At 49.6% G+C, this 21347-nt stretch overlaps 9 protein-coding genes across 9 annotated transcripts; 3 read left to right on the top strand and 6 right to left on the bottom strand.

Moving 5' to 3' along the window:
* Positions 1-1583: 1583 nt before the first annotated feature.
* On the bottom strand, positions 1584-3450 carry LOZ57_002482 (uncharacterized protein; the record flags this gene model as incomplete). Its single annotated transcript, XM_049251552.1, has 4 exons — positions 1584-1816; positions 1896-2257; positions 2319-3115; positions 3178-3450. 4 exons carry the CDS (start codon positions 3448-3450, stop codon positions 1584-1586), a joined length of 1665 nt encoding a protein of 554 aa, XP_049109357.1.
* A 1295-nt stretch (positions 3451-4745) lies between these two features.
* On the top strand, positions 4746-6086 carry LOZ57_002481 (uncharacterized protein; the record flags this gene model as incomplete). The annotated part of the gene is made up of 2 exons (XM_049251551.1): positions 4746-4930; positions 4997-6086. The coding sequence occupies 2 exons, from the start codon at positions 4746-4748 to the stop codon at positions 6084-6086; spliced, it is 1275 nt and encodes a 424-aa protein (XP_049109356.1).
* A 91-nt stretch (positions 6087-6177) lies between these two features.
* Positions 6178-7564, bottom strand: LOZ57_002480 (uncharacterized protein; the record flags this gene model as incomplete). The annotated part of the gene is made up of 3 exons (XM_049251550.1): positions 6178-6867; positions 6931-7085; positions 7156-7564. The coding sequence occupies 3 exons, from the start codon at positions 7562-7564 to the stop codon at positions 6178-6180; spliced, it is 1254 nt and encodes a 417-aa protein (XP_049109355.1).
* Positions 7565-8381: 817 nt separating this feature from the next.
* UBA2 (E1 ubiquitin-activating protein uba2) lies at positions 8382-10451 on the top strand (the record flags this gene model as incomplete). Its single annotated transcript, XM_049251549.1, has 6 exons — positions 8382-8444; positions 8505-8532; positions 8587-8675; positions 8753-9736; positions 9787-10124; positions 10184-10451. 6 exons carry the CDS (start codon positions 8382-8384, stop codon positions 10449-10451), a joined length of 1770 nt encoding a protein of 589 aa, XP_049109354.1.
* A 302-nt stretch (positions 10452-10753) lies between these two features.
* Positions 10754-12094, bottom strand: LOZ57_002478 (uncharacterized protein; the record flags this gene model as incomplete). The annotated part of the gene is made up of 3 exons (XM_049251548.1): positions 10754-10911; positions 11086-11455; positions 11513-12094. The coding sequence occupies 3 exons, from the start codon at positions 12092-12094 to the stop codon at positions 10754-10756; spliced, it is 1110 nt and encodes a 369-aa protein (XP_049109353.1).
* A 446-nt stretch (positions 12095-12540) lies between these two features.
* ELC1 (elongin C) lies at positions 12541-13178 on the top strand (the record flags this gene model as incomplete). Its single annotated transcript, XM_049251547.1, has 4 exons — positions 12541-12664; positions 12745-12820; positions 12873-13010; positions 13070-13178. The coding sequence occupies 4 exons, from the start codon at positions 12541-12543 to the stop codon at positions 13176-13178; spliced, it is 447 nt and encodes a 148-aa protein (XP_049109352.1).
* Positions 13179-13946: 768 nt separating this feature from the next.
* SEN54 (tRNA-splicing endonuclease subunit sen54) lies at positions 13947-15445 on the bottom strand (the record flags this gene model as incomplete). Its single annotated transcript, XM_049251546.1, has 2 exons — positions 13947-15258; positions 15324-15445. 2 exons carry the CDS (start codon positions 15443-15445, stop codon positions 13947-13949), a joined length of 1434 nt encoding a protein of 477 aa, XP_049109351.1.
* A 1243-nt stretch (positions 15446-16688) lies between these two features.
* MCH1_2 (putative monocarboxylate transporter mch1) lies at positions 16689-18625 on the bottom strand (the record flags this gene model as incomplete). Its single annotated transcript, XM_049251545.1, has 3 exons — positions 16689-16799; positions 16880-18019; positions 18068-18625. 3 exons carry the CDS (start codon positions 18623-18625, stop codon positions 16689-16691), a joined length of 1809 nt encoding a protein of 602 aa, XP_049109350.1.
* Positions 18626-19147: 522 nt separating this feature from the next.
* MCH1_1 (putative monocarboxylate transporter mch1) lies at positions 19148-21015 on the bottom strand (the record flags this gene model as incomplete). Its single annotated transcript, XM_049251544.1, has 3 exons — positions 19148-19798; positions 19864-20737; positions 20798-21015. The coding sequence occupies 3 exons, from the start codon at positions 21013-21015 to the stop codon at positions 19148-19150; spliced, it is 1743 nt and encodes a 580-aa protein (XP_049109349.1).
* Positions 21016-21347: the final 332 nt, after the last annotated feature.

Here is a 21347-nt window from a genome sequence, read left to right as displayed (position 1 = left end):
AATCCGTTTTTTTTTTTGTTTCGGGTTCGCCTTTCTTGCTTGCAGCGGCTCGGCAGACGTCCTAAAAGATCCGTGACACCCAACGCCACCACCTGGTTTGCCTGCCAGTCCGACGGGTTTCGCTCTGACGCACGGCAACTTTTTCCCTGTTGATCTTGACGCTCAGCCACTTTGAGTAGGTACCTAGAACCTCAACCATTCGTTTCAGTGCTAGAAAGATCTACTGGATCTATGTCCCAACCCAACACCAAAAAAAAATAGAAAAAAAGAAAACTTGGACACCTTAAAACGCCAGGTCCACAACCCAATCCCACAATGGGAAAACAGAGGAAGGTTTCTGTAGTAGTGGGGGATTATATCTGACATCCTTTGACACTTCAACGGTCTTGCTTCAGCGTCACAATAGCGTCATCATGACATTAATTCATCAATATACGCCTTTTCCCTGGAAGTGCCCTGGTCTTCTTCCCTGCGAAGCACCGCCAGGACTTCCAGAGGAGGATTTAGCCCCAGCTTGTGTGCCCTGTGCCACCGCTTGATTCTCGCAATGCCAACGCACGGCTGTCAGAGCGATCTTGTCAGCGCACAAACCAGCAAGGAAGTAACTATGTAATCAGCCATGGCTACTTGCGAGACTTACTCCGTATTGGTTCGAGATGTCAAAGTGTCGCAGGATCTTCTCCTCGACGCTCAGGCCGTCTTGATGGACTAAACAGCTCCGTCAGCATTCCACTCTCACATAGTTCTCATCTAGATAGTTATGTGGCGGGTTCATACTCCGCGGTGCAATCCTATTCTCCTCCTCCGTCTGCCAATACCGCTGAATGTCCTTCTGCGTCAACCGCTCCGCCCGCCTGTCTTCCTCCGTCTTGGGCAACTGCGCATGCAGCTGCGCCTGCTCGCGGACCGCATTCTCGGACTTTGACGACCCCGCGACCGGCTGTTCGACAGCTGTGGCTTCTTCGTGCTTTGCTGCTGCTGCTGCTGTTGTTGTTGTTACGGGCTTGATGTGACTTGGGACCTCGACGGTGATCGGGGACGGCGAGAGAGACGGTGGCGAGGGCGTGGATGCCGACGACGACGACGAAGAGGAGACGTTATTCTTGGCCTGCTTGAGCGTCGACGGCGTCGATGTGGGTTTCGAGATCCGCGACTTCGAGCCGAAGGTGAGGGTCGATTGCTGGTGGGTTGTTGGGGCGGCGGAATTGCCCGAGCGGCGCCGGCGGGAGGACGCGGTCGGCATGGTGCGTTCAAAAGAGAGAGCGGCCGCGATGAATCCCAGGTAAGGTTGGCTGCTGGAGCAGTAGCGGCAGTGCTTGTCGTGCGTCCAGCGAAGTCCGGCGCTGCTGGTGCTGATGCTGTCGCTGATGCCTTGCTGCCTGCGCTTCGTATCCTGGTTGTCCATGGCAACCGTCGCCCCCCGGTGCCGGTTGGGCTTGGCGATCTCTTGTCCCGATTCGATCGAGATCTTGCGTTGCAGCGCACAACAAAACCACTCGTCGTCGCGAGTGTTGAAGAAGTCTTGACATTATCCACTCCGCGCTGGGTCTATCTTTCTATCTAACTACGGAGTACAGGCTAAGTTAGGGCTGAAACTTGAGCAGCTCTGAAACTATCTCGACCATCTCCACCACCTTCTCCTCCTCCAAACGCCTGCCAATAAGCTGCAGCGACACGGGTGCTCCGTGGTAGAATTCAGGGTCATAGTCAGCCTGTATCGCCTGGTCCTTGTCTGTCAGCGGCTTCCAGTCGGCCCCGCGTTTGACATCGAGCGCCTTGTCCGCGTAAGTGACTGGAAAGGTGCAAGCGGGCAGATCTGTTTGTTTCAAACGGAGTCAGTTTCAGTTCCGTGGATGGAGTGAGTGTCTCTGCTCGTCCGGCGACAACAAACGTACCAAGCAGGTTTGCAATGCCCGTGTAGCCCAGATAGTCGACTCGCTCACCCAGACCCAGACGCGCTGCGGCGGCTGGTGCGACAGGAGTGATGATGCAATCCATGGGTCCGTCCGTGGCTGTGGCTGTGGCGATCCAGCGATCTAAATAATCCTTTTGAAACTGATTTCGTTTCATAATCATCTCCCGCAGCTTGTCGGGCCCCAACTTGGGTCCCGCGGACTGGCTGCTGCTAAGGATCCTTTTCATCGAGTCGTACAGTGGCTCTTGGAAAGCTTCGAGGTTCGGGATCACTGCTGATGAGGCTAGCTCGCCGAAGGCCTCGAGGAGGAGAGCCATGATTTCTCGGTGACCTACTGGTGCCCTACAGTGCCCCGCGTGGATTAGCTGTGCAGGCTGTGCAACGAGGCGAGGGAATGGCTTACCATTCAAAGACGTCATGGCCGGCATCCTTCAATGCCTTCTTGACCATTTCAAGCGCTCTTTCAGGCGGTGGGTGGCACGTTACTATGCTGTCGTTGTTCGGTGATATACCGACCCGCAATTTCCTTCCTTTTGGTTGAATTACTTCCTTTCTCCAAGGCATAGGAATGATCTTCGGGTCATAATTCCACGGCGCCACCTCATTTGAAAGCACCGATTCACAGAACAGTTTCACGGATTGAAGTGAGGTGGCCATGGGCCCGCAGACAGCGTAGACAAAATCCTGGCCAGGAATACTGGGCCTACCTCCCCACACTGGGAAACGTCCAAAGGAGGGCTTCAGTCCATACAAATGGCAAAAGGCGCCTGGAATTCGAATACTCCCACCAATGTCAGTTCCAACCCCGAGTGGAGAAGCTTTCATGGCCAAAATGGCTCCTTCTCCTCCTGAAGAACCGCCTGGGGTGAGGCCCTTATGGATGGGGTTTCTTGTTTCTCCCCATACTCTGTTGGCGGTTACGGGCATCAACATGGCCGTTGGGACATTGGTCTTGACATAGAAGACGGCACCAAGGTCGCGAAGAATGTCGACCATAACCGATGCTTTTTCGGTGGGTTCGTTGCCGTACATCGACATGCCAATTGACGATGGGTGAGGAGGTGTCATGAAGTTATCTTTCAGGGATAATGGTAAGCCATGGAGCGGGCCAAGGGTTTTGTTGTTCTTCGCGAGGTATTCATCGAGGTATATAGCTCGTTCCAGCCCTTCACGGAACAGGACTTCGGTTACGCAGTTGGTCTATTGTTATGTCAGAAGGAAAGCAGCATCTAGGGGTCATCGATCTATTGGTATCACTATACCAGCTTTTGGGCAATGACTGCCGCTTTGCAGAAAGCGTTGGTTGCGGCGACTGATGTCAAGGTCCTGTCTTTGATTCTCCTGGTGAGCGTTTCGGCATCGGAGTTGATGATCTCTAACTCTTCAGCTGAGAGTAGACCAGAAGTCTTTGGATATGACCTCAGGTCCTGGGGCAAGTCCTCATCTTTGATATCAGGAACTTGAAAGAAGGCATTAAGGGCATCGTCACGTCGCTTCTGGGCAATCGCTGATATCTCCTTGTATGTCTGGCCCATAGCTACTGTCGCTTGTAGAACTAGATAGTGGATTTAATTTCGCTCCTTGGTCTTAACGAACTCCAAGTTAAACCTGCTTCGCGAATTCAGGGCAAAGGGCCATTTTATAACACCCATTGGTGCATCCGCATATCACGGCATCTGTGTTGAGGGGGTGGCCGTCGTCGCGTACGCTTGCCGGGGCGGGTTTGGTGTCAACCGTTAAGCGTGGTAGCTTTCTACACGGCTGTTCGGGAAGCGTAGTCGGGCCTCTAACTACGGGCAGGTTGGCTTCCAGCCTCGGCGTTTTCATCGGAGCTCTGGGCCGATAGGTGTGAAAAGGCGCCGGCCCATAAACGCCAAAGCCACTCTGTTGGATGGGCTGCCCTTGGGGCTGGCCTCTCCTGGTAGTTGGTTGTATCACCCGCTACGTGAGGTTATCTCCGTCTAACTCCACACTGGTCGCGGCCCCATCGCGGGGAAGTGGGCGAGGTCGGAGGACGGGGGCGCTATCTCGTGCATTCAGACGAAGCTGTTGGATGTCCTGTGCCGGACAGCTACAGCCTAAAAATATAAACTCGCATGAAGATGTTGGTAGTATATATATTGTAGTGTCTTTGAAGCCCTTTCAAGACGGATTGCCGAGGATAAAAGCATGGTTGGCTATGACCCAGCTCGGATGGATGTTCGTGTGCATATCCTGGGCTCTTGGACTGTCTTAGCTAGGAATCTCCTCGATCTTTATCATGAACATGAAAAACCGCGGTGGTAAATCTGGCTCCGAGTTTCCCGTGTTTGCAATGCGCCGTTTTATCTGACCACGCCAGCTGCGAAGAATCAGGGTGAGGTTGGACACGGATTAATGATGATTCCTAGAGAGCCCAAGCCCAGCCATGACAAAGTCTTGTTGGCGCGGGTAGTTGCTGAGCAAAGGCCAATGTCGAGCAGTCCTGACCGTGTCGCGTGAGCCAGCGCCGCAGCGGTCTGTGTTTCAGGCGACAGGGATGCGTTCAATCCCATTGGCTGTGCGGAGTCTGGAAGAACGTTGAAGCTCACGATCTGCATGACAACATGTGCTGGGGTTGAGCTGGCCAACGTGCAGCCTGGCTCTGTAGCGACTCTGCGGTTTTCACGTCGACTTCGGCTTTGGCTGTTCTTTCTCAAGGCTTCAGGTCCAGACCAGCCCAGCCGCACAAAACGCGTCACCTGGTCTTTTCGCTTCGAGGCCAAAATCGACACTCCCAGAGCCACGGCGAATAATGCCCGGAGGTAAAGAGCCCTGAAAACACCTGCCTTGGAGGACCTGGTCCATAAACATGAGCCTCAAGGCCACCGAGCAGGCGTTAGCAAACTTGCTGCCTGCCCTCGCCGAAGCGTTGCCCGATGAGCTGGTTAAGCTGGCCGCATACCTGCTGGTACAGTCAAGAAGCCATGGGGGAAGCTTGAAGCCCGAGGAGGAGATTGCGAGGCCTTATGCGTGCGCTGAAATTGCGTACAAAAGGTTTGCTATTGAAAATCGTTTCATCATTCCGTTTGGTGGTTTCTGGTGTCTAATCCAGTGATGCAGGCTGTGCAAATCGCTCGCTCTCCCCCCAGCAATCAGTCGCCCGCCATGCCCTCCCCGAATATACAGGAAGCTATACACATATCTAGACCAAGTCCTTTCAAAATCTGCTATTGGGCCAAAACGGCAGGAGAACACTGAATCTCCGGTCCGAACCACCCGTGCAGCAACACGGAATCAGAACCTGGGTGCGCCTATTACTCCTCAAAAAACAACCGCAAAGTCTTCACGATCTTTGCCTACGCCAACTAAACGGCCCCTAGAGAATACAAAGGCAACGAGGCTAAAGGCCTATAGAAAAATCCAAGATACTCCATCGTGGGCGATACCTCTCGTCCGACGTATATGCAAAGGCCTTGTACTGCCAATGTCCAAGTTGGCACCTACCATTCCTTCAGATGCGTTTTCAACCTTCACTCCACACATTTTTGCAGGAATACCAATAGTTTTGCGTTTCGCTGCAATCGAAGTAGATGACCCCGAGACAGATCTGGGGTCTGAAGAGCTGGGCTTATGCACCTTGGTTAGCAACCCAGAATCAAAGGATGCCAAATACCGCGAAGCGATTATAACTCTTGCAATTGCTCTGTATTTGATTGTGGCTAGGCGAAGGCTTGCCATATCAGATGATAGCAATAATACCGACTGTTTACAGTTTGGAGCCGACACCCTCAGCGACCTAATCAGAACAGCACTACTGACTGTGGATATGGACTCGCGGACATTACCGCCTTGGGTTGACCTGTGGATTAAGCTGATATTCATGCGAGGTTGGATTGACGGATGGTATGAAAATATCCAAACATATGGAGATGAAGCTGTACATGAAGAAATAGGCGAGGACAGCGAAGACGAAGACCATGATATCATAAGCCCTAAAAAGCGTAAATTGATGAATCGGTATACTGCAAAGCTTAGAAACAATGCTTCACAAAACACCGATGAGCAGAGGCTGAGGCTGCTGCCTGGATTGGGCACAATGATGCATGACCGGGTAGATTGGCTGAGTGAGGACAGAAGGGCGGAATCAGCGCGATGGCGGGAGGGAATCATGAAATGGATACGTGAAATAAAGACTGACACAGCCACTTAGTCGCATCGAGCGTGCTTAGAACGGCTACTTTCTACCGCCTCGATCGCAGGCAATTTTTAATATATAGACAAGCGTACATTCCTCGCCCGGTTCAATACCAGATGCTTCTTGTTCGATGATGCGGTATCTCTTCTTTCCCATCTTTCTCCATCTCCTTCATCCTATCATATAGTAAGAAATCAATTAAAATGGCATTGATACCCATGGGCTTCTCTTCTGGATCGTCGTCATCAGCTGGGCACTGACCATCACCTTTCTGTACCTCATTTGTTTCATTCTTCTCTTCCGGCTCCACATCTAACGGTTCAACCGACTGCGATCCAGATGTTGACGACGACGATCCTTCAGCATAAGCACCAGCTTTGGCTGCCGCATGGTTTTTCATGATGATTTGACGGATGAGTTCCACACACCAAATACTCGCACCCCGCATTTCTAATTCCCACTTGTGGCCGCTTGGGATCGGCTTAAGCTGACGGATGTGACTCTCCAGCGGCGGGGAATACAACAGGCAGCCCAGTTGGTGAAGCATTTGTGGAACACGATAGTCCGCAAACATCGTGATCTTGTCAATGTCATCAAATTTACCATATTTTCTACCTCTGAAACATGCCCAGATATCGGCGACGAGAATTTGAGCACGTTTGTAAAAGCGCACCGTCTTCCCTTCAAATGTTGCTTCGTCACGAAAGCAAGGGAAATCCCGAGCCAGAATGTTTACGAGGCCGGCAGCCGAGTTGTTTGCTTTTTTGATGCAATTGACAAAGCTGCCGTCGTATTCCTGTAGTTAACCGATTTTAGCGTAGCACGAACGGCTAAACGGTTTTACGAGGCATATACATACATCACAAAGAACCTGTCCGGCTTCTCGTAAACATTCTATTCTCTCTTTTAGGAGTGGAATTTCTTCAGCAGTCGCTGACCGAAACACATGCCTAATTACATCGTCGGTGCACGTTTCTTCGTTCTGCCAAAATTCAGGGTCCGTGATTGGGATCCCTGCGAGCCTCAGCAAACAATCTTTCTAGGTCTGCAACAACAAAGAGTTCCATTAGCCCGGGGGCTATACCTTCTTCTAGCGCTCGCTGTAAAGCAGCAACCAAGCTCCAATAGCCCGTCCAGCGAGTTTCACGATACTCAATTGCAAAGCGTTCAGTCTCATCAGACCAGAAGCAGAAATTTAGGAGGTCCATAGTGAAGATAAAATGAACGGTTTTCTCGCCCTTTTCTTTTGGATGAAGCTCGTGTGATGCCCACGTCTTGGTAGAGTAATGTCTCTCCTGCATCATCTGCCAGATTGTTTCTGCTGCCTCTTTGGTCTTTGACGGATCCAGCGCAATATCTATAGCGTTGTCAAAAATATATTGGGCGCTTTGAAGTACTTTAGTATCGGCAGGCGCATCTTTTGGCGGGCGCCCCAGGCCCAAAGATTGGCGCAGGAGCTCGAGAAGCTCTGGATCCGCCTCGTCATCAGACATATTGTTTATGGGGTATCTAAAGCGGTCGTATTCAAGTCCCAAAACCAAAAGAAAGGAAATATGTACGTTAATGACAGGCTAGGTCGTTTGATTGGAGTGGCTGATCCCGTGAAAAATGCCAGTTTTAGTATCTAAAACCTATTAAAAGTGGCAGTCAGCTGCAAAATTTTCAATGTAGAATTAACAATTGGGCCTAGCAGCCATTGAGAGGGCCGATTAATGGAAATTTGAAGCCATAACTTGATAGCAGCCTAGTTCGGACGACTTCATTGCTGCTTTAACTAAAGCTAGCTATGGCACTATGGCAGCCTATAAGACAATAATTGGTATTGAGTTTTTCATATCGTATTGCCACAGTTTTTTTCTTTTACACACACCAGAGTAGAATAAAAAAAAACATGCACCCAGTGTGAAGTAGTTTTGTACCAAATTTCTTGTGCGTGTTCAAAACCGTTTTTTCGTTTTCATTTTGTAAATTACGAATTATGGCCGCTTGGGTCTTATAGACTGCCGTAGCTAGTAGTCCGTTCCCTCTGTCCAGGTCCGCACGCGATATCACCTCTTTGTGTTGGTTCTACTAGCTGAGGATGTGGAACACATTCTGCTTTATTTCAACTGCGGATGCTTTTTGAAGGGTACCGTGGGTGATGAAGAAACTTGAGATTGACTTCTTATAATGAGATATTTTCCCTTCAACAGCTGCTGACCATTGACGCGTTTGTTATCTATACTTGCCATATCATCCTCTCGAGACGGTCTCTCCTGAGGATTGGGCTTCCACCAATTTCTTAGTGCGCGACTTGCAAGCACTAGAAGGATGTCGCGCCGAGATATTCATCTACGAAAATCCCTGGGTAGCCTCTCTGGCCATATTCAAAACGTAAGCTACGGCCTCCTGATTTTGACTGGGAGTTTAGTTCTGATATCGGCATCTTGATAGGCCCGTGTACTGCTAGTTGGAGCAGGAGGTATTGGGTGTGAACTCTTAAAAAACTTGCTTTTGACCGGCTTCGGTTCCATAGATATTATCGACCTGGATACCATCGACCTGTCTAACCTGAATAGACAGTTTCTTTTTAGACACGAGCATATCAAACAACCTAAAGCCCTAGTATGAGGCCCTTACAGCTTGATTGTGCGCTCTAGAAGCTCTGGCTAACCACTGTGACGCTATCTTTGCGAATATAGATTGCTAAACTTGTCGCACAAAAGTTTCGACCACAGGCAAAACTCAATGCCCATCATGCCAATATCAAAGATCGCCAGTTCAGTGTTGAATGGTTTTCGTCCTTTAATATTGTATTCAATGCGCTGGACAATTTAGATGCTCGCCGGCATGTCAACCATATGTGTTTAGCTGCGAACGTACCGCTCATTGAAAGTGGAACAACGGGGTTTAACGGCCAAGTTCAAGTGATAAAAAAAGGGCTTACCGAATGTTATGATTGTACAAGCAAACCAGTTCCAAAATCCTTTCCAGTTTGTACCATAAGGAGTACACCTAGCCAGCCAATCCACTGCATTGTATGGGCCAAGAGTTATTTGTTACCGGAGCTTTTTGGTACTTCTGAGGACGATGTTGAAATGGACCACTCGGAAGATCCTGAAAACCGAGGAGAGATCGAGAGTCTGCGAGAAGAAGCGCGGGCTTTGCAGGAAATCAGGAACTCAATGGACAATCCAGATTTTGCGAAAAACGTTTTTGAGAAAGTCTTTACAAAAGACATTACTCGACTGCAGAGCTGCGAGGATATGTGGAAAAGCCGAAAAGCGCCGGACCCGCTCTCTTATGAAAGCCTACAAGCCGAAGCAAATGAATGTGATCCTTCGTCTGACCAAAAAGTATGGACTTTAAGTGAGAACTTTTCTGTCTTTAAGGATAGTATCGAAAGGTTGAAAACCAGGTTCCGGGATCTTCAAACAGCAGCGCCTGATGGGCCTCCTCCTTCTTTGACTTTCGATAAAGATGACGTCGACACCCTCGACTTCGTAGCCGCAAGTGCAAACCTACGTTCAGCAATATTTTCGGTCGAGCTGAAATCAAAGTTTGATATCAAACAAATGGCTGGAAATATTATTCCTGCAATCGCTACAACAAATGCAATGACAGCGGCTCTTTGTGTTTTGCAAGCCTTCAAAGTAATGAAGAAGGATTATGACAATGCCAAAATGGTATGGACCTTTATTGAAATCCTGACATTTTACCCTAACCCTTCGAATAGATTTTCCTCGAGCGTTCTGGTGTCAGAGCGATCAATACAGATAGCCTTAAGCCGCCAAATCCGGAATGTCCTGTTTGCTCCGTTGCTCAGGTCAAGATATTTGTTACCGAAACAGCGACTCTCCATGATTTGGTCGAAGGTATTCTTCGGTTGAAACTTGGTTACAGAGAGGAATTTTCTATAAGCAGTCCACTGGGAATCATTTATGATCCCGACTTGGAAGAAAATTTACCTAAGAAACTGAGTCATCTTGGTGTTGAGAAGGATAGTTTTGTTACTGTCATTGACGAAGCAGATGATAGCCCAAAAGTGAACTTGGAGTTGTTGATTGCTGAAGGGTAAGTAAATACCACCTATTCCTATTACTATTTGCCCAATTATTTAATCGCCTTTCCAGGGTAATCCCTGAAACTGAGGTGCCATTATTGCTAGAGAGTATGATCGAAGTTCCCTCAAAGCCCAAAATAACGGTTCCAGAAGTACCATCAGCAACTGAACTAGCATCAACAAATGGCGCGACTGCTAAAAGGAAACGCGGTCCAGATGAAGCAGAGCTTGAGGATGACCAGAAGAGGAAACTGGTCAAAACTAACACTAGTGGCGACGGCGAAAAACCCATTATTCTTGACGACGACGAAGGCGGTGCTATATTAATCGACGACTAAACTACTCCGACGTCTATTCAATGTCCTTGATCCTATTTGAGCAACTATTAATTTTTGTAATACAATTGTCGTATGGTTAGGTTGGGGGGATAATTCAAGGGCCCAAGGTTCTTTCGGCGCAATAAAAATAGAAAGAGGAAACGCTTTGGCACACATCACGGCTGCTCTGGGTTGCATTTACGGCTAGGCCACAAACGACTTTTCTCAGATATCCCAGGCATTCTCCCGAGCGAGTATATCGAGGCGTTATCTTTATTTTATAATTGGCGTTTACCCTTTACAATTCTTGTGTTATTATTTTTTTACAGTGCGCTCAGGCCACCATCAAGATTCAGGATGCAGTTGTTGGCATATTGATTGGTAACTAGGAACATAGCCGCATCGGCGACTTCTTCGACTGTACCGAATCTCCTGAGAGGCACCTTTTGTTTTGATTCGTTCAGAATGGGTTCGCTTAGTTCTGGACAATGATACTTAGTCAACTTATTTTTTTGTCTTCGTCACTGTTTGAAGTGCCTTTTCAATTTTGCAAGCGGAAGAAGTGGAAGATTGGGGGATAAAGTACATGAGGTTGTCGACCTCGAGCAAAGGATGGACCACAAACATTGAAGAAGGGTAAGATTAACTGACATACCATTGAGAATTTTTGTTTCTATGTATCCAGGCACGATCACATTTGCACGAAGCTTCGCCCCTTGCTTTGAGGTAGACGCTTCTGCCACAATTACGCGAGTTAGGGCGATGACACCGGCCTTGGTAGAAGCGTATATCGCTGCTCCAACACCTCCTTTCACGCCATGTAGCGAGGAAATATTGACGATACATCTTAAATTGCCGCTGCTGGGTACTGGCCTACGAAGCGCACGACTCATCATTGCGCGGCAAGCAAATATTGTTCCCTGAAGGTTTGTGTTGAGCATTTCTGAAATTGCATCGTCCTTGGCAAACGGAAGTAATGAAGAATACGACACTCCTGCTGCATTAACAAGAATATCCACGTCACCCTGTGTGCTGACGTGAGCTTAACTGTTATGAGCATGGCTAGGATGAGCAAAGCTTACCATAGCTATATTTCCCTTCTCTGACCAAAAGGATGGGTTTCCAACATCTCCGATTAGCACAGAGAGCCGATCACTAGTAGGCATAGTATCAGATGCTGCGGGTGAATCTTTTTTTGATGGAAGCATTTCAGGTTTGGCCTTTTCCAAGGCTTCACCTGCTGATTTGGTATCAAGGCTACTCGGAGAGACCGTCTTGGTTTCCGACTTTGTATCTGGAGGTCCAAATCCAACTTTTGACTCATTTGTGGTATTCGTTTGAATGTCACTTTTTTGCAAGTGCCGCAGCGCATGATTCAAGCGCTCCTCGCTCCGCCCAACCAGAGTAACTTTTCGAGCACCCTCATGAAGCATACGCTGGGCAATCGCAAAGCCAATGCCGGAAGAGGCACCCGTAACCATGCATGTCGCACCGTCTAGACGGCCAGTCTCATAAAGGAATCGTGGAGATTCGCTGCTGGAAGAAAGATGGCGGACATTGCGGTTTGAATATACAGTAGTAGGCAGAATGCATAGTCGAGGGCTGGTTAGGACAGCAGCACGCAGCACTGTGCTGCCCTGGTATAAAACTGAGATGGTGGCCATTTAAAAAGCAGAATAACTAGCACTTGATATCAAAGGTCCGGCGCAATGACTGCTCAGGTTTGTGACGGCAGGGTTGCGGAAGGCAGATGGTGGTTTTCATTGCCGAAATGGGAAAAGGCCAGCTAGTTAAGTAGTTGCTGCAGCTCCTCTTGTAATAAGTTAGTTGTAACTATTCCACAATACTGGGAAGCAATTGAAAGGACCAGTGTTGGTAGGGCTCAAAACGAGCGATCTCGCGCGCTTACCCATAATGCAAAGCTCTCTTGGATGCGTCGTCTTAAATAAGAACCTGTGTGGTCTTACATAGTTATCTTATCAATCTTGGAAACACGCCAAACAGTATCGCGCGTCCCAGCTCAGGCAGCCGTGCTTCTTCTTCCCCCATATTTCTCTGATATTCGCGATACTATTCTAGTTTTAGATCACATCAAATCAAACAATACCTTATGTCCACTGACTCCTCTCCGTCAGAGTTTGTTACTCTCGCTTCCAATGATGGCTTCGAGTTCATCATTCCAAGGGAGGCTGCCAACATATCAGGAACATTACGGCGAATGCTAGGCGCTAATAGTCTGTTTTTATTGCCCTTGAATACCAATCATCGTTAAATAAGTCATTTCATTTTTTCTAATCGCGCTTTCTACCTCCAGGTAACTTCTCCGAAGCCGTCACTGGTCGATGTGTCCTTGAGAATATGAAGTCCGTCCCTCCAAAATCTCCTCCAAGGTGGAAAGTGTACATCTTTTCTTTCGGCTAATCCCGCTATTTTACTACTTAGTGGAGTTATCCTTGAGAAAGTTTGCGAGTATTTTCTCTACCACCTAAAGCATAAAGGCCAGGCAGACGTACCCGACATGGAAATCCCGCCGGAGCTATGTCTCGAGCTGTTAATGGCGGCCGATTATCTTGATAGTTGGTGTTCTTGATCTTATTGAGGTATATCCATGGTCCTTCTAACAATATGGTGTCTCATAGCGTGACCGCCCATCCCTTACCCAGCTTTTCCTTCGATGATGAAGATGAAGATGATTTTACGTCTTTCCTATTTAAAGTCGATGCTTCAGCGGAGGGTGATGCCGAGTAAAGGTCTTGATATTGGGTCCTTCATGGATCTTACTACATAGGAAATTTCGTGGCTATTCACTATAATCACTCCTAAAAGCATACCGAAGGCGTCTGTGGTTCCCATGATATCGCACAAAACATGATATCATGAGGGCAGGATGTTCTCCCGCCCATTCCTGGCATTACGTTCCTCCGTGTGTTTTTCACATTGTCCCAATAATCTCTGTGGAGAGTTACGTCTAAACGAAATGGGCAAATTGACGCTCGATGAGTACATCGGGACATGGAAATCATGTCATATCCTCACTCATTGGATACTTATTAACGAGCAACATGTACCTCGTCGTGGCAAGAGCATTTCTCTAATTCCGTTTATGCTTTATTTAGCTTTATGGTTAAAGAGTTATAGAACGTGATCCTCCTTCAGTTCCATGAATCGTTTCATCCTTTAATTGCTGTTCGGATGTTTGAAGATGCAAAAAATCACGGTGCAATTATTCGGAGTAGCCGGGTCATGCCATGAGAGTATATCTGCATTCTTAAGGTTGTCCAGAGAGTAGGATCGGAGTCTCGGGCATTCATTTCGGTGGCCCTGACCAACTCGGATTTCCGGGGAATCCCTTGTGGTCCCACGTTCCACAGACAATAAAGCACCAAAGGCGCTTCTTTATTGGAACGTTTAAACTCGAAACTGAAGCATCTGACCCGGCGAGGCGCCTCGCCAGGCAAACTTCTATAAGCTTTGTCGCACATCAATGGGAATCAACCACAAAGGTTGCCTCGCCATTCAGCCTTTTTTCTTCGGAGGCCCTCGGCCCCCCTTTCCACGGCCACCAGTAGAGCCTTTCTGCTCATACAGCGGCTCCTTGATAAACCCAGCATCCGAGATCCGTAAATAACTAACAACACCCTGATCTACGATTCCAAGGATAACGTTGCGCCATCCATGTCGCAATCGCATGTACATCATTCGATCCAGCTTCTCACCACGTGGAGGTGAGAGTGGTGTGGTGGCTAACAAGGAACTTAACTCCGCCAGTGTTGGTATGGCAGGGTTTAGCCTGGCATTGACTACTGCAATGCGAAAGTCAGGCGTTCCTGGAGAAGATTTGCGAAACGGTGTAGATGGTTTGTAGACATGGAAGGCGACGCGGTATGGTGGCACTGCCTGAGCAGCCGATTGGGTATTTCTTGGGTCGAAGTCAGGGACGTCCGGTTCAGCGACCGGAATGATAGACAGAGCACGATAAATATCGTTGTAGCTCCGATGAGCCCCGAGGCCTACCACGGGGCCACGGACAGAGGAGTAGGTAGATTGCGAGCTAACAATGAGGCTGAAGAGCCGGGATAATATGCCCAGGAACCCTGTGGCCACTTGCTGCTCACCAGGGCCCGTTCGCGCTGGCGTCTGGGTATCCATCTCGCCAGGTGTGCTAGGGGCCGTTGCATCCCATCCCTCTGCTCGGATAACAACATATCCGCCCCTTTTAAGCCCTGCATACACGGTATATCGTTCTATCGATACACCCCCTCGGCCGATGAAGCAAGCATAGGCGGCCTGCAAGCTCATTGGTATGCCTTGTGCTATTGCATCAACGGCATCAACCTCCCCGTTTTCGGAAGGCTCCGGGGGCCATCTGATATCCAGGCTTCCTCGTTCAAGACAATAGAGAGCTTCTTCCGGTAAAAGCCATATTCTGTTGAACCGGTCAGCTTGGCCCATTGTGCGAAAAAGTTGGCCCTTAGGGTTCGGAACGCAAACGCAAAGATCCTCACCGCGAGGACGGTATATTCGTCGCGTTGCGCATGCTTTGTTTTGAGCTACTCCTGTAGTATTTTCCTCGGTAAGCTTAGAATCAAGGTTGGCATTCGTTTCCCGCGATGCCTGTACCGCCTGTGTCGCTGCAGGCTCAAGAATCCCGTCAGGGCAAAATATTCCTATGACTCCATTGTTCGGGTTATGTAGGCGCGGAAATGTAAGGGCATTGTGCATCGCATCGCGGGATGCTGCAAGGATACCTGCCTGGTGAAGCGTAGGGTTCGGTTCGAAGTCCTTTTCTCCGCGGCGAGGAAGGCTCTGTTGGGTAGGATCGAAAGACCTGCAATGGCATATAGATTAGCTTATACTTCAGAGTATTGGGGGTCGGATTCGGGGCTGGGTTACGAGGAGATATTGCTGAGGAAACAGAAATCTTGTGTCTCATCGGAAATGTCATGATCGATACTGGCGGAGGGGTCAGGCAAAGACGAAGGCCGTAGCAAGCTGTCTTCATCCGCATCTGCCATGATGTATGGCGGTTTGCGTTTTGTTAAACCCGCGGCGTGCGGATTCGTGCGCGTTGCTCTCCTGGTGAAAACAGCTCATTTTACATAAGTTTGCTTTGCAGTCTACCACGCCCAAAGTGACACCCTAGAGAACGCCTACAGCTTAGGGGCCGTTGGGGCCTTGATGCCTGGGGTTTTAGGCGCCGTAAGGGCTATCGAGCCACGTGATCGATGCCAATTTTTCCCTCAGCACCCCACGAGAAAAGAAGATTCGCCAACTTAAGTTAAAACAAAAGAATATTCACGTTTAGGAAATTGAATCCAAACCTCACAGCTTAGCTGGCTTCCATACCCTGAATGCCAGTTTAACCCATATACCCGTCGGGATTTTCAGAAAGGAATTTTGATGGCTGACCCCTTTACCCCTCCTCCCACACTGGTTGAACAAGCAAGTTGTCCCTCCAAGTGTATCTAGCCATTTGTCTCTCTTGTTATTAACTCAAGACCATTTTACTTTGCAAGCTGAAGATCTCTAAGAACCTACTGAACACTCGGGTCTCCTTTGGCAGCAACTCGCCGCAGTACCATACTGTTCTGGATATGCTCCAGCAATGTATTGCCGACGCGCAGAATTCACAAGCTACACAAGGAGAGATGGCAACAACGGGAGCTTTGAAGACAACTAGCTTGGACTTAGAGCTTGAATGTCTTCGTTCATTGCTGGAGCGCGAGCTGAAGATTGTCGGTCACTAGAAAAGCTAGTTGCACGTTGAGAGCAGATCTGAAAAAATGACTTCACTATCGCAAACGAAACTGGGAATGTCTCGTGTTTTCCCTTTGATCATCCCCTAACTAGGGCGGGAGCAAACAACTGGTGATTCTTTTATTGCCCTGGGTGCTCTGGGGGTGATGGACAACAGTGATAGCCAAATTAGCTCGTACTGGGAGTATAGCGTCCGCTGATCTATACGGAGTAGATACTGATGAAATACTGGAAAACTATATTGATCTTGGAATCAAATCTTGAGGTCAAGGTAGAGAATTTGGCAGCTACTAAACGATTGGTGATTCTGGCGAACGTTTCGGAAGTTCCTCGGATTTGAGCAGTTCGGGCAGATGGGAGTGACTAAATTTACCATTTCACTTGGACAAACGAGTCTATATTCTGTATGCATGTGTGGTGTACTCTAATGCAAATAGATCTGGGATACACCAGGCCTAACCCGGTTATCAGAGGTGAGGTGGGCGGATCAAATAACCCACGTCAGATATCCATGGACGTTGCATCCGAACTCGTAAAGATTTTGTACAGCCGCCTGCTCATGGCGGGGCCGATGCGAGCTGCCGTCAAAGCACCCGATTTGTTTGCGCATTTCTAAAAAAGATAAAGCACGTCAGCGAAAACGGAAATGTAAACGCCCAACCGAGCTTGCTGTGGACGACGAGACTTCTTACCCTGACGTCTTGCAGCCCCAGTGGCCCGCACTGTCGCACTCCGTTTACCAATTCTCGTATATTGTGGTATTCCATAGCAATCCCATACGCCGTGGGCGCGGTCACCCGATTGATCTCTTCGAGCATTTTGATGTATGTATCATCTGCATCGGCCCCGCATTTTACTTGCCCAATATCCATACAAAACCCCGCATCGTGCGTATTCATCCGCTGCTGTCGGTACGGGATGGTGGATATATGCTCCGTAAAGTTCTTGATCCACTCCGCCGACTCTGCAGGTGCGGCAGTATGGTAGATTAGACAGCCTTCGTGCATTTGAAGCTGTAGCAACGCATCTTCAATGGTGTCGTCGTCAACTGGAGGAGGTGAGTCATTCGGCTTTCGAGTCCTTGCATTCGACCTGCTCGACTGTTCCTGCGTGCCCATCTGACGCAACACCGCCGCCTGATATGCTCTATTTCGGTTACTTTGGTTTTTGCGCATCCAGGCTGTAAGACCTTCGATTAGATAGATTGGCTTGCATTGGGGATAATGCTGCATTAGGTTTCGATAATGTGCTTCAAGCCCTTCATTCGGCTCAGAAGTCAGAGCTAAGCCCACAAATTCCTTTGCGGGTAAAAAACATAAAACATGATCTTCCTTGGTAATTTTTGGCGGGCATGGCTCCCAATGGCCTACCTCATCATTGTATGTTGCTACCACCTTCCGGCGCCAAGTTACCATATTTGGAATTTGAGTCGAGATAAAACTCAGTGGCACTTCAAGGCGGCGCATAAACTCGCCCACCTGGTTCCCAACACTGGATTCTTCAAACGATAAAGACATATCAACCAGCATCTCTGCGGTACTCTGCCTTTTGTTAACCTTGGACTTATTCGCCTGCGCAATATCCGCTGCAAGTTTCTTTGCTCTTTCTTTTTCCTCTTTCTCCAGGCGTTTTCGCTCTTTTGCTTCTTCTTTTTCTTTTTCACGCCGTAGTTTGGCGGCCTCGCGCTCAAGCGCCCTGGCATTCTTGTCAATTGTGACGGCCTTTTTGGGCCTTTTTTGTTTTGGTTGTGTAGTGTTTACAGGGGTAGAATCAACATCATCGTCATCATCGTTGTCATCGAATATAGTTACACTCGCTCGACGCTTTTGTTTCTGACAGCGGTCAGCTTGAGACTTTTCAAAAAACAAATACACTCTCACCTTTGGAGCAGTATTCTTCTCGCGCTGCGATAATGATTCCTCGCGGAGCTTTGCCAAAAGCCGCGACGTCTGGCCTGAGTGCTCCAACTGAGACGCCGTCGGCGGTGACGTTGCTAAACCAAAAGGATCTTGCAAGATCTCATCCTCGATCTCCTCACAGTCACTGTCCAAAACAATGACGTTGTTCGATGAGGTAGACTTTCTTTTATGATAGGTGATGCTGGTGCGGCGTCCCATGGGGTAACCATCGTCATCAAAGCTCTCCAAAAACGCCCATTCCGCTTTTTGAGACCCAAAAGAAGGGTCGATGTCCGACAGATCGTCTTCCAAAAGTGAATTTAAAATACTTTCCGTGGATATAGCGGTGCTTTTAGACCGTGAGTTTGGGATATCCAAAGAAGAGTTGACTTTTTGCCGTTTTGATGGCTTAGAAGCTTTACCAAAGATATCAAATATAAGCTTGTCAGTGGGGGGCACTTGTCGGGGTGCGCATGGTCGTGGCGCGGACTGCAGTGGCTCTGGTTCTGGAGAGGAGAGTAGGTCGATAACCTCGGCCATGGTGATGGTTTCTGGAGTTAGCTACGGAGTGCTCCGTACCCATGCAAGAAAGCCTGCAGTGATAGTCCAAAAAAAAAAAAAGGACAGAAAGAAAATGAAAAAAACCAGGATTTATGAGAGATTTATAACTCTCGCCAGAAACACATCCGCAACAGTCACCAAGAAGATCCTATTATCGCTGCCTCTCGACATCCAAAGCTCCAGAGACGTTCTTTGAACTTGGCGGGGGATTCCAGGGGGGTCACATGCGGCGTATTTTTGTTTATCCTATTCAAGGTTAGTGGCTAGGCAACGGCCTGCCAAAGAGAAGTATAAATAAAGTACGTAACCATAGTGACCCCAAAGCGAAGCTCCAAAGAGCTTGCACCAAAGTACTCGCATCAAAGAGCACTATACCAACAGTCTACTCGCTAGCTAATTTGGAACGCTATTTGAAAAGATAATGAAAAAGCTGACGAGCCAACGCCGCGCTATACCCCGAAAATGGCAAGTAAACTAACAAGCAGAAGCGATACAAAACGGTCACACTACGACGCCTCGCTTCCTCCATCCTCTCCAGGCAATCCCCCACAGAATGATTGCAAGCCAAACACTGGCCGCGCATCCTAGCGCCCAGTATCCATAGCAACTCCAACCACGACACTCGCGGCCCATGCCCGGTGTGATGGCAGCTTCATACCCAAACGAATACACCATGCCCCACACCGTGGCGCCCAGGGCGGGGACCATTGCGACAATCCCCCAGTTCGTGCCGAAGTTCTCGACGTCCCACACAACGGAAATGATGATGGGGACAAGGGAAAACGTGGCGCCGTACCCGAATCCGATGAGGGATGTGGTGAGGGGGAATGTGGAGGGGTGCTGGAGGGGGAGTGGGGTAGCCAGGTAGATGTAGCCAAAGGAGAGGAGGAATGCGGAGGGGAGGAGGAAGGATAGTCGAGAGAGGGTGAAGCGACGTTTAGGCACAGGGGAAAGGGAGTCGGAAATGTCGAGTGGGGATCGAAGATGGGAGGGCGAGGAGGGCGCGAAGATGTCGGATAGGGAGCCGGTGAGAAGACGCGCCATGGTGGACGTCAGAGCGATAATGGCCACATGCGTAGACGGGTGGCCGGCGGGAGCAGGTTTGTTTGGAGGATAGGACGGTGGGGTGAGAGTGTTGATGACGGTTCCGACCTGCGTGAATGGATGTTAGCAGAAAGGTTAATAGTGGTTCGTGCGCGGAATCTCGCTGGCCATACGTTGTTGATATACGCCTCGCCTGGGCCCGACGCCAAGAAGAAGCCCGCCGCAAGCCACCACATCGTCCGGTCCTGCAAGAACAGTCTCGTCTCATGGTTGAGCAGCCAGGCCTTTTTTTGCCTTTCTTCCTGCGACGATGTGATAGAACCGGTCTCGGCGACATCGCCTCTTGTTGCTCCCGTATTGAAAGTTCCGTAAGCAGCCTCGATTTCCTCCCGCGGGCGGAAAAACGAGCTCTCGTCCAACAGCCCACTGCGTTCGAGCTCTTCCACCGCCGCATCAATCAACTTGTCCTCATCGACGACGCGTAGTGCAAACAGGCCCCCAACGCCAACGCTAAAAAGCAAAATGGACAGAAACAGGAAGTACCTAAACACATCGACGTCACCCTTCTCGCCATTGAAGCCGCGCTCGTAGAGTAGATGTCTCCCGACCTGGCTCTGCCACATCCCACTCAGACCGAAGGCTGCAATGGGCATTGCCAGCATCAAGCCCTTATGCTTGCTGTGGCCAAAGTTCTTGGCGCACGTCGTCACGGCGGATAAATACATCGACGCGGTTCCGGCGCCAACGCCGACGAAGGCAAGTATCATCACCCAGTACGGCCAGCCAGAGCCGCCGGAGTCGACAGGAGGGCCAGACCTGTACGTCAGCGCGGCGAGCAAGTACCCGGGGCCGAAGAGGAAGGCGGAGATCAGGGCCACGGGCGCGGGCGAGTATCGGTCGCAGAGGTAGCCGAAAAACGGCACGGGGAGGTACATAGCCAGCTCAGCGGTCACGGACACGGCGTTGACGCGGAACTGCGAATAGTTGAGGCGAGAGAGGAAGAGCGGGCCGTAGATGGAAAACCCGGTGATGCTGCCAGCGCACGCCCTGCACGGTAGTACCTGTTAGGCTTCCATAAAGGTATGTTACCATCAAATTGTAACCTACGCAGTTAATACGCCCCATATAAAGCTCCCCATGCGCACCAGCTCCCTCCTCATCAACTGCCGGTCGCGCTCTACAATCTCACTGACGACATCGCACAGCAAGCCGTCAGATTCCGCAGAATGCCATCCGCGAGGGCCGGTGGGCGGAGTACGATTTGCGTCGAAGTCTCTCTTATCAATCGAGACTCCCGCGCGGTCCGGCTGACTGGGGCCACCCATACTGGGAGGGAGGGTGGGTGATATGCTGCGGAGTTATATTGTTGCTGTTGTCAGACCTTGCACGATATAGCTCCGTCGGTATCACAGGAGTATGGGTGTAGGGTGATTCAGATTCTAGTTTTCTCCTTCAGCACAGTCAATGGCTTCTATGGCGCAGCCTTCAGTCCGTCCACGGTCGTCAGGCAGGGTGGGCTCTGGTCACGACGTGAGGTCCATGCCAGAAACGCGGCCCAGCTGTGCAACGCGTCGACGTCAGCAGTCTCGAAGAGTAAAGTCGCCACGTGAGCTCACATTTAGTAACTATACGGCTACAGAGTCCGACGGGCAGCGAT

This window comes from Ophidiomyces ophidiicola (assembly GCF_022830035.1).
Source record: "Ophidiomyces ophidiicola strain CBS 122913 chromosome Unknown scaffold_7, whole genome shotgun sequence".
Taxonomy (NCBI): Eukaryota; Fungi; Ascomycota; class Eurotiomycetes; order Onygenales; family Onygenaceae; genus Ophidiomyces; species Ophidiomyces ophidiicola.
This window is presented reverse-complemented; position numbering and strand designations above follow the sequence as displayed.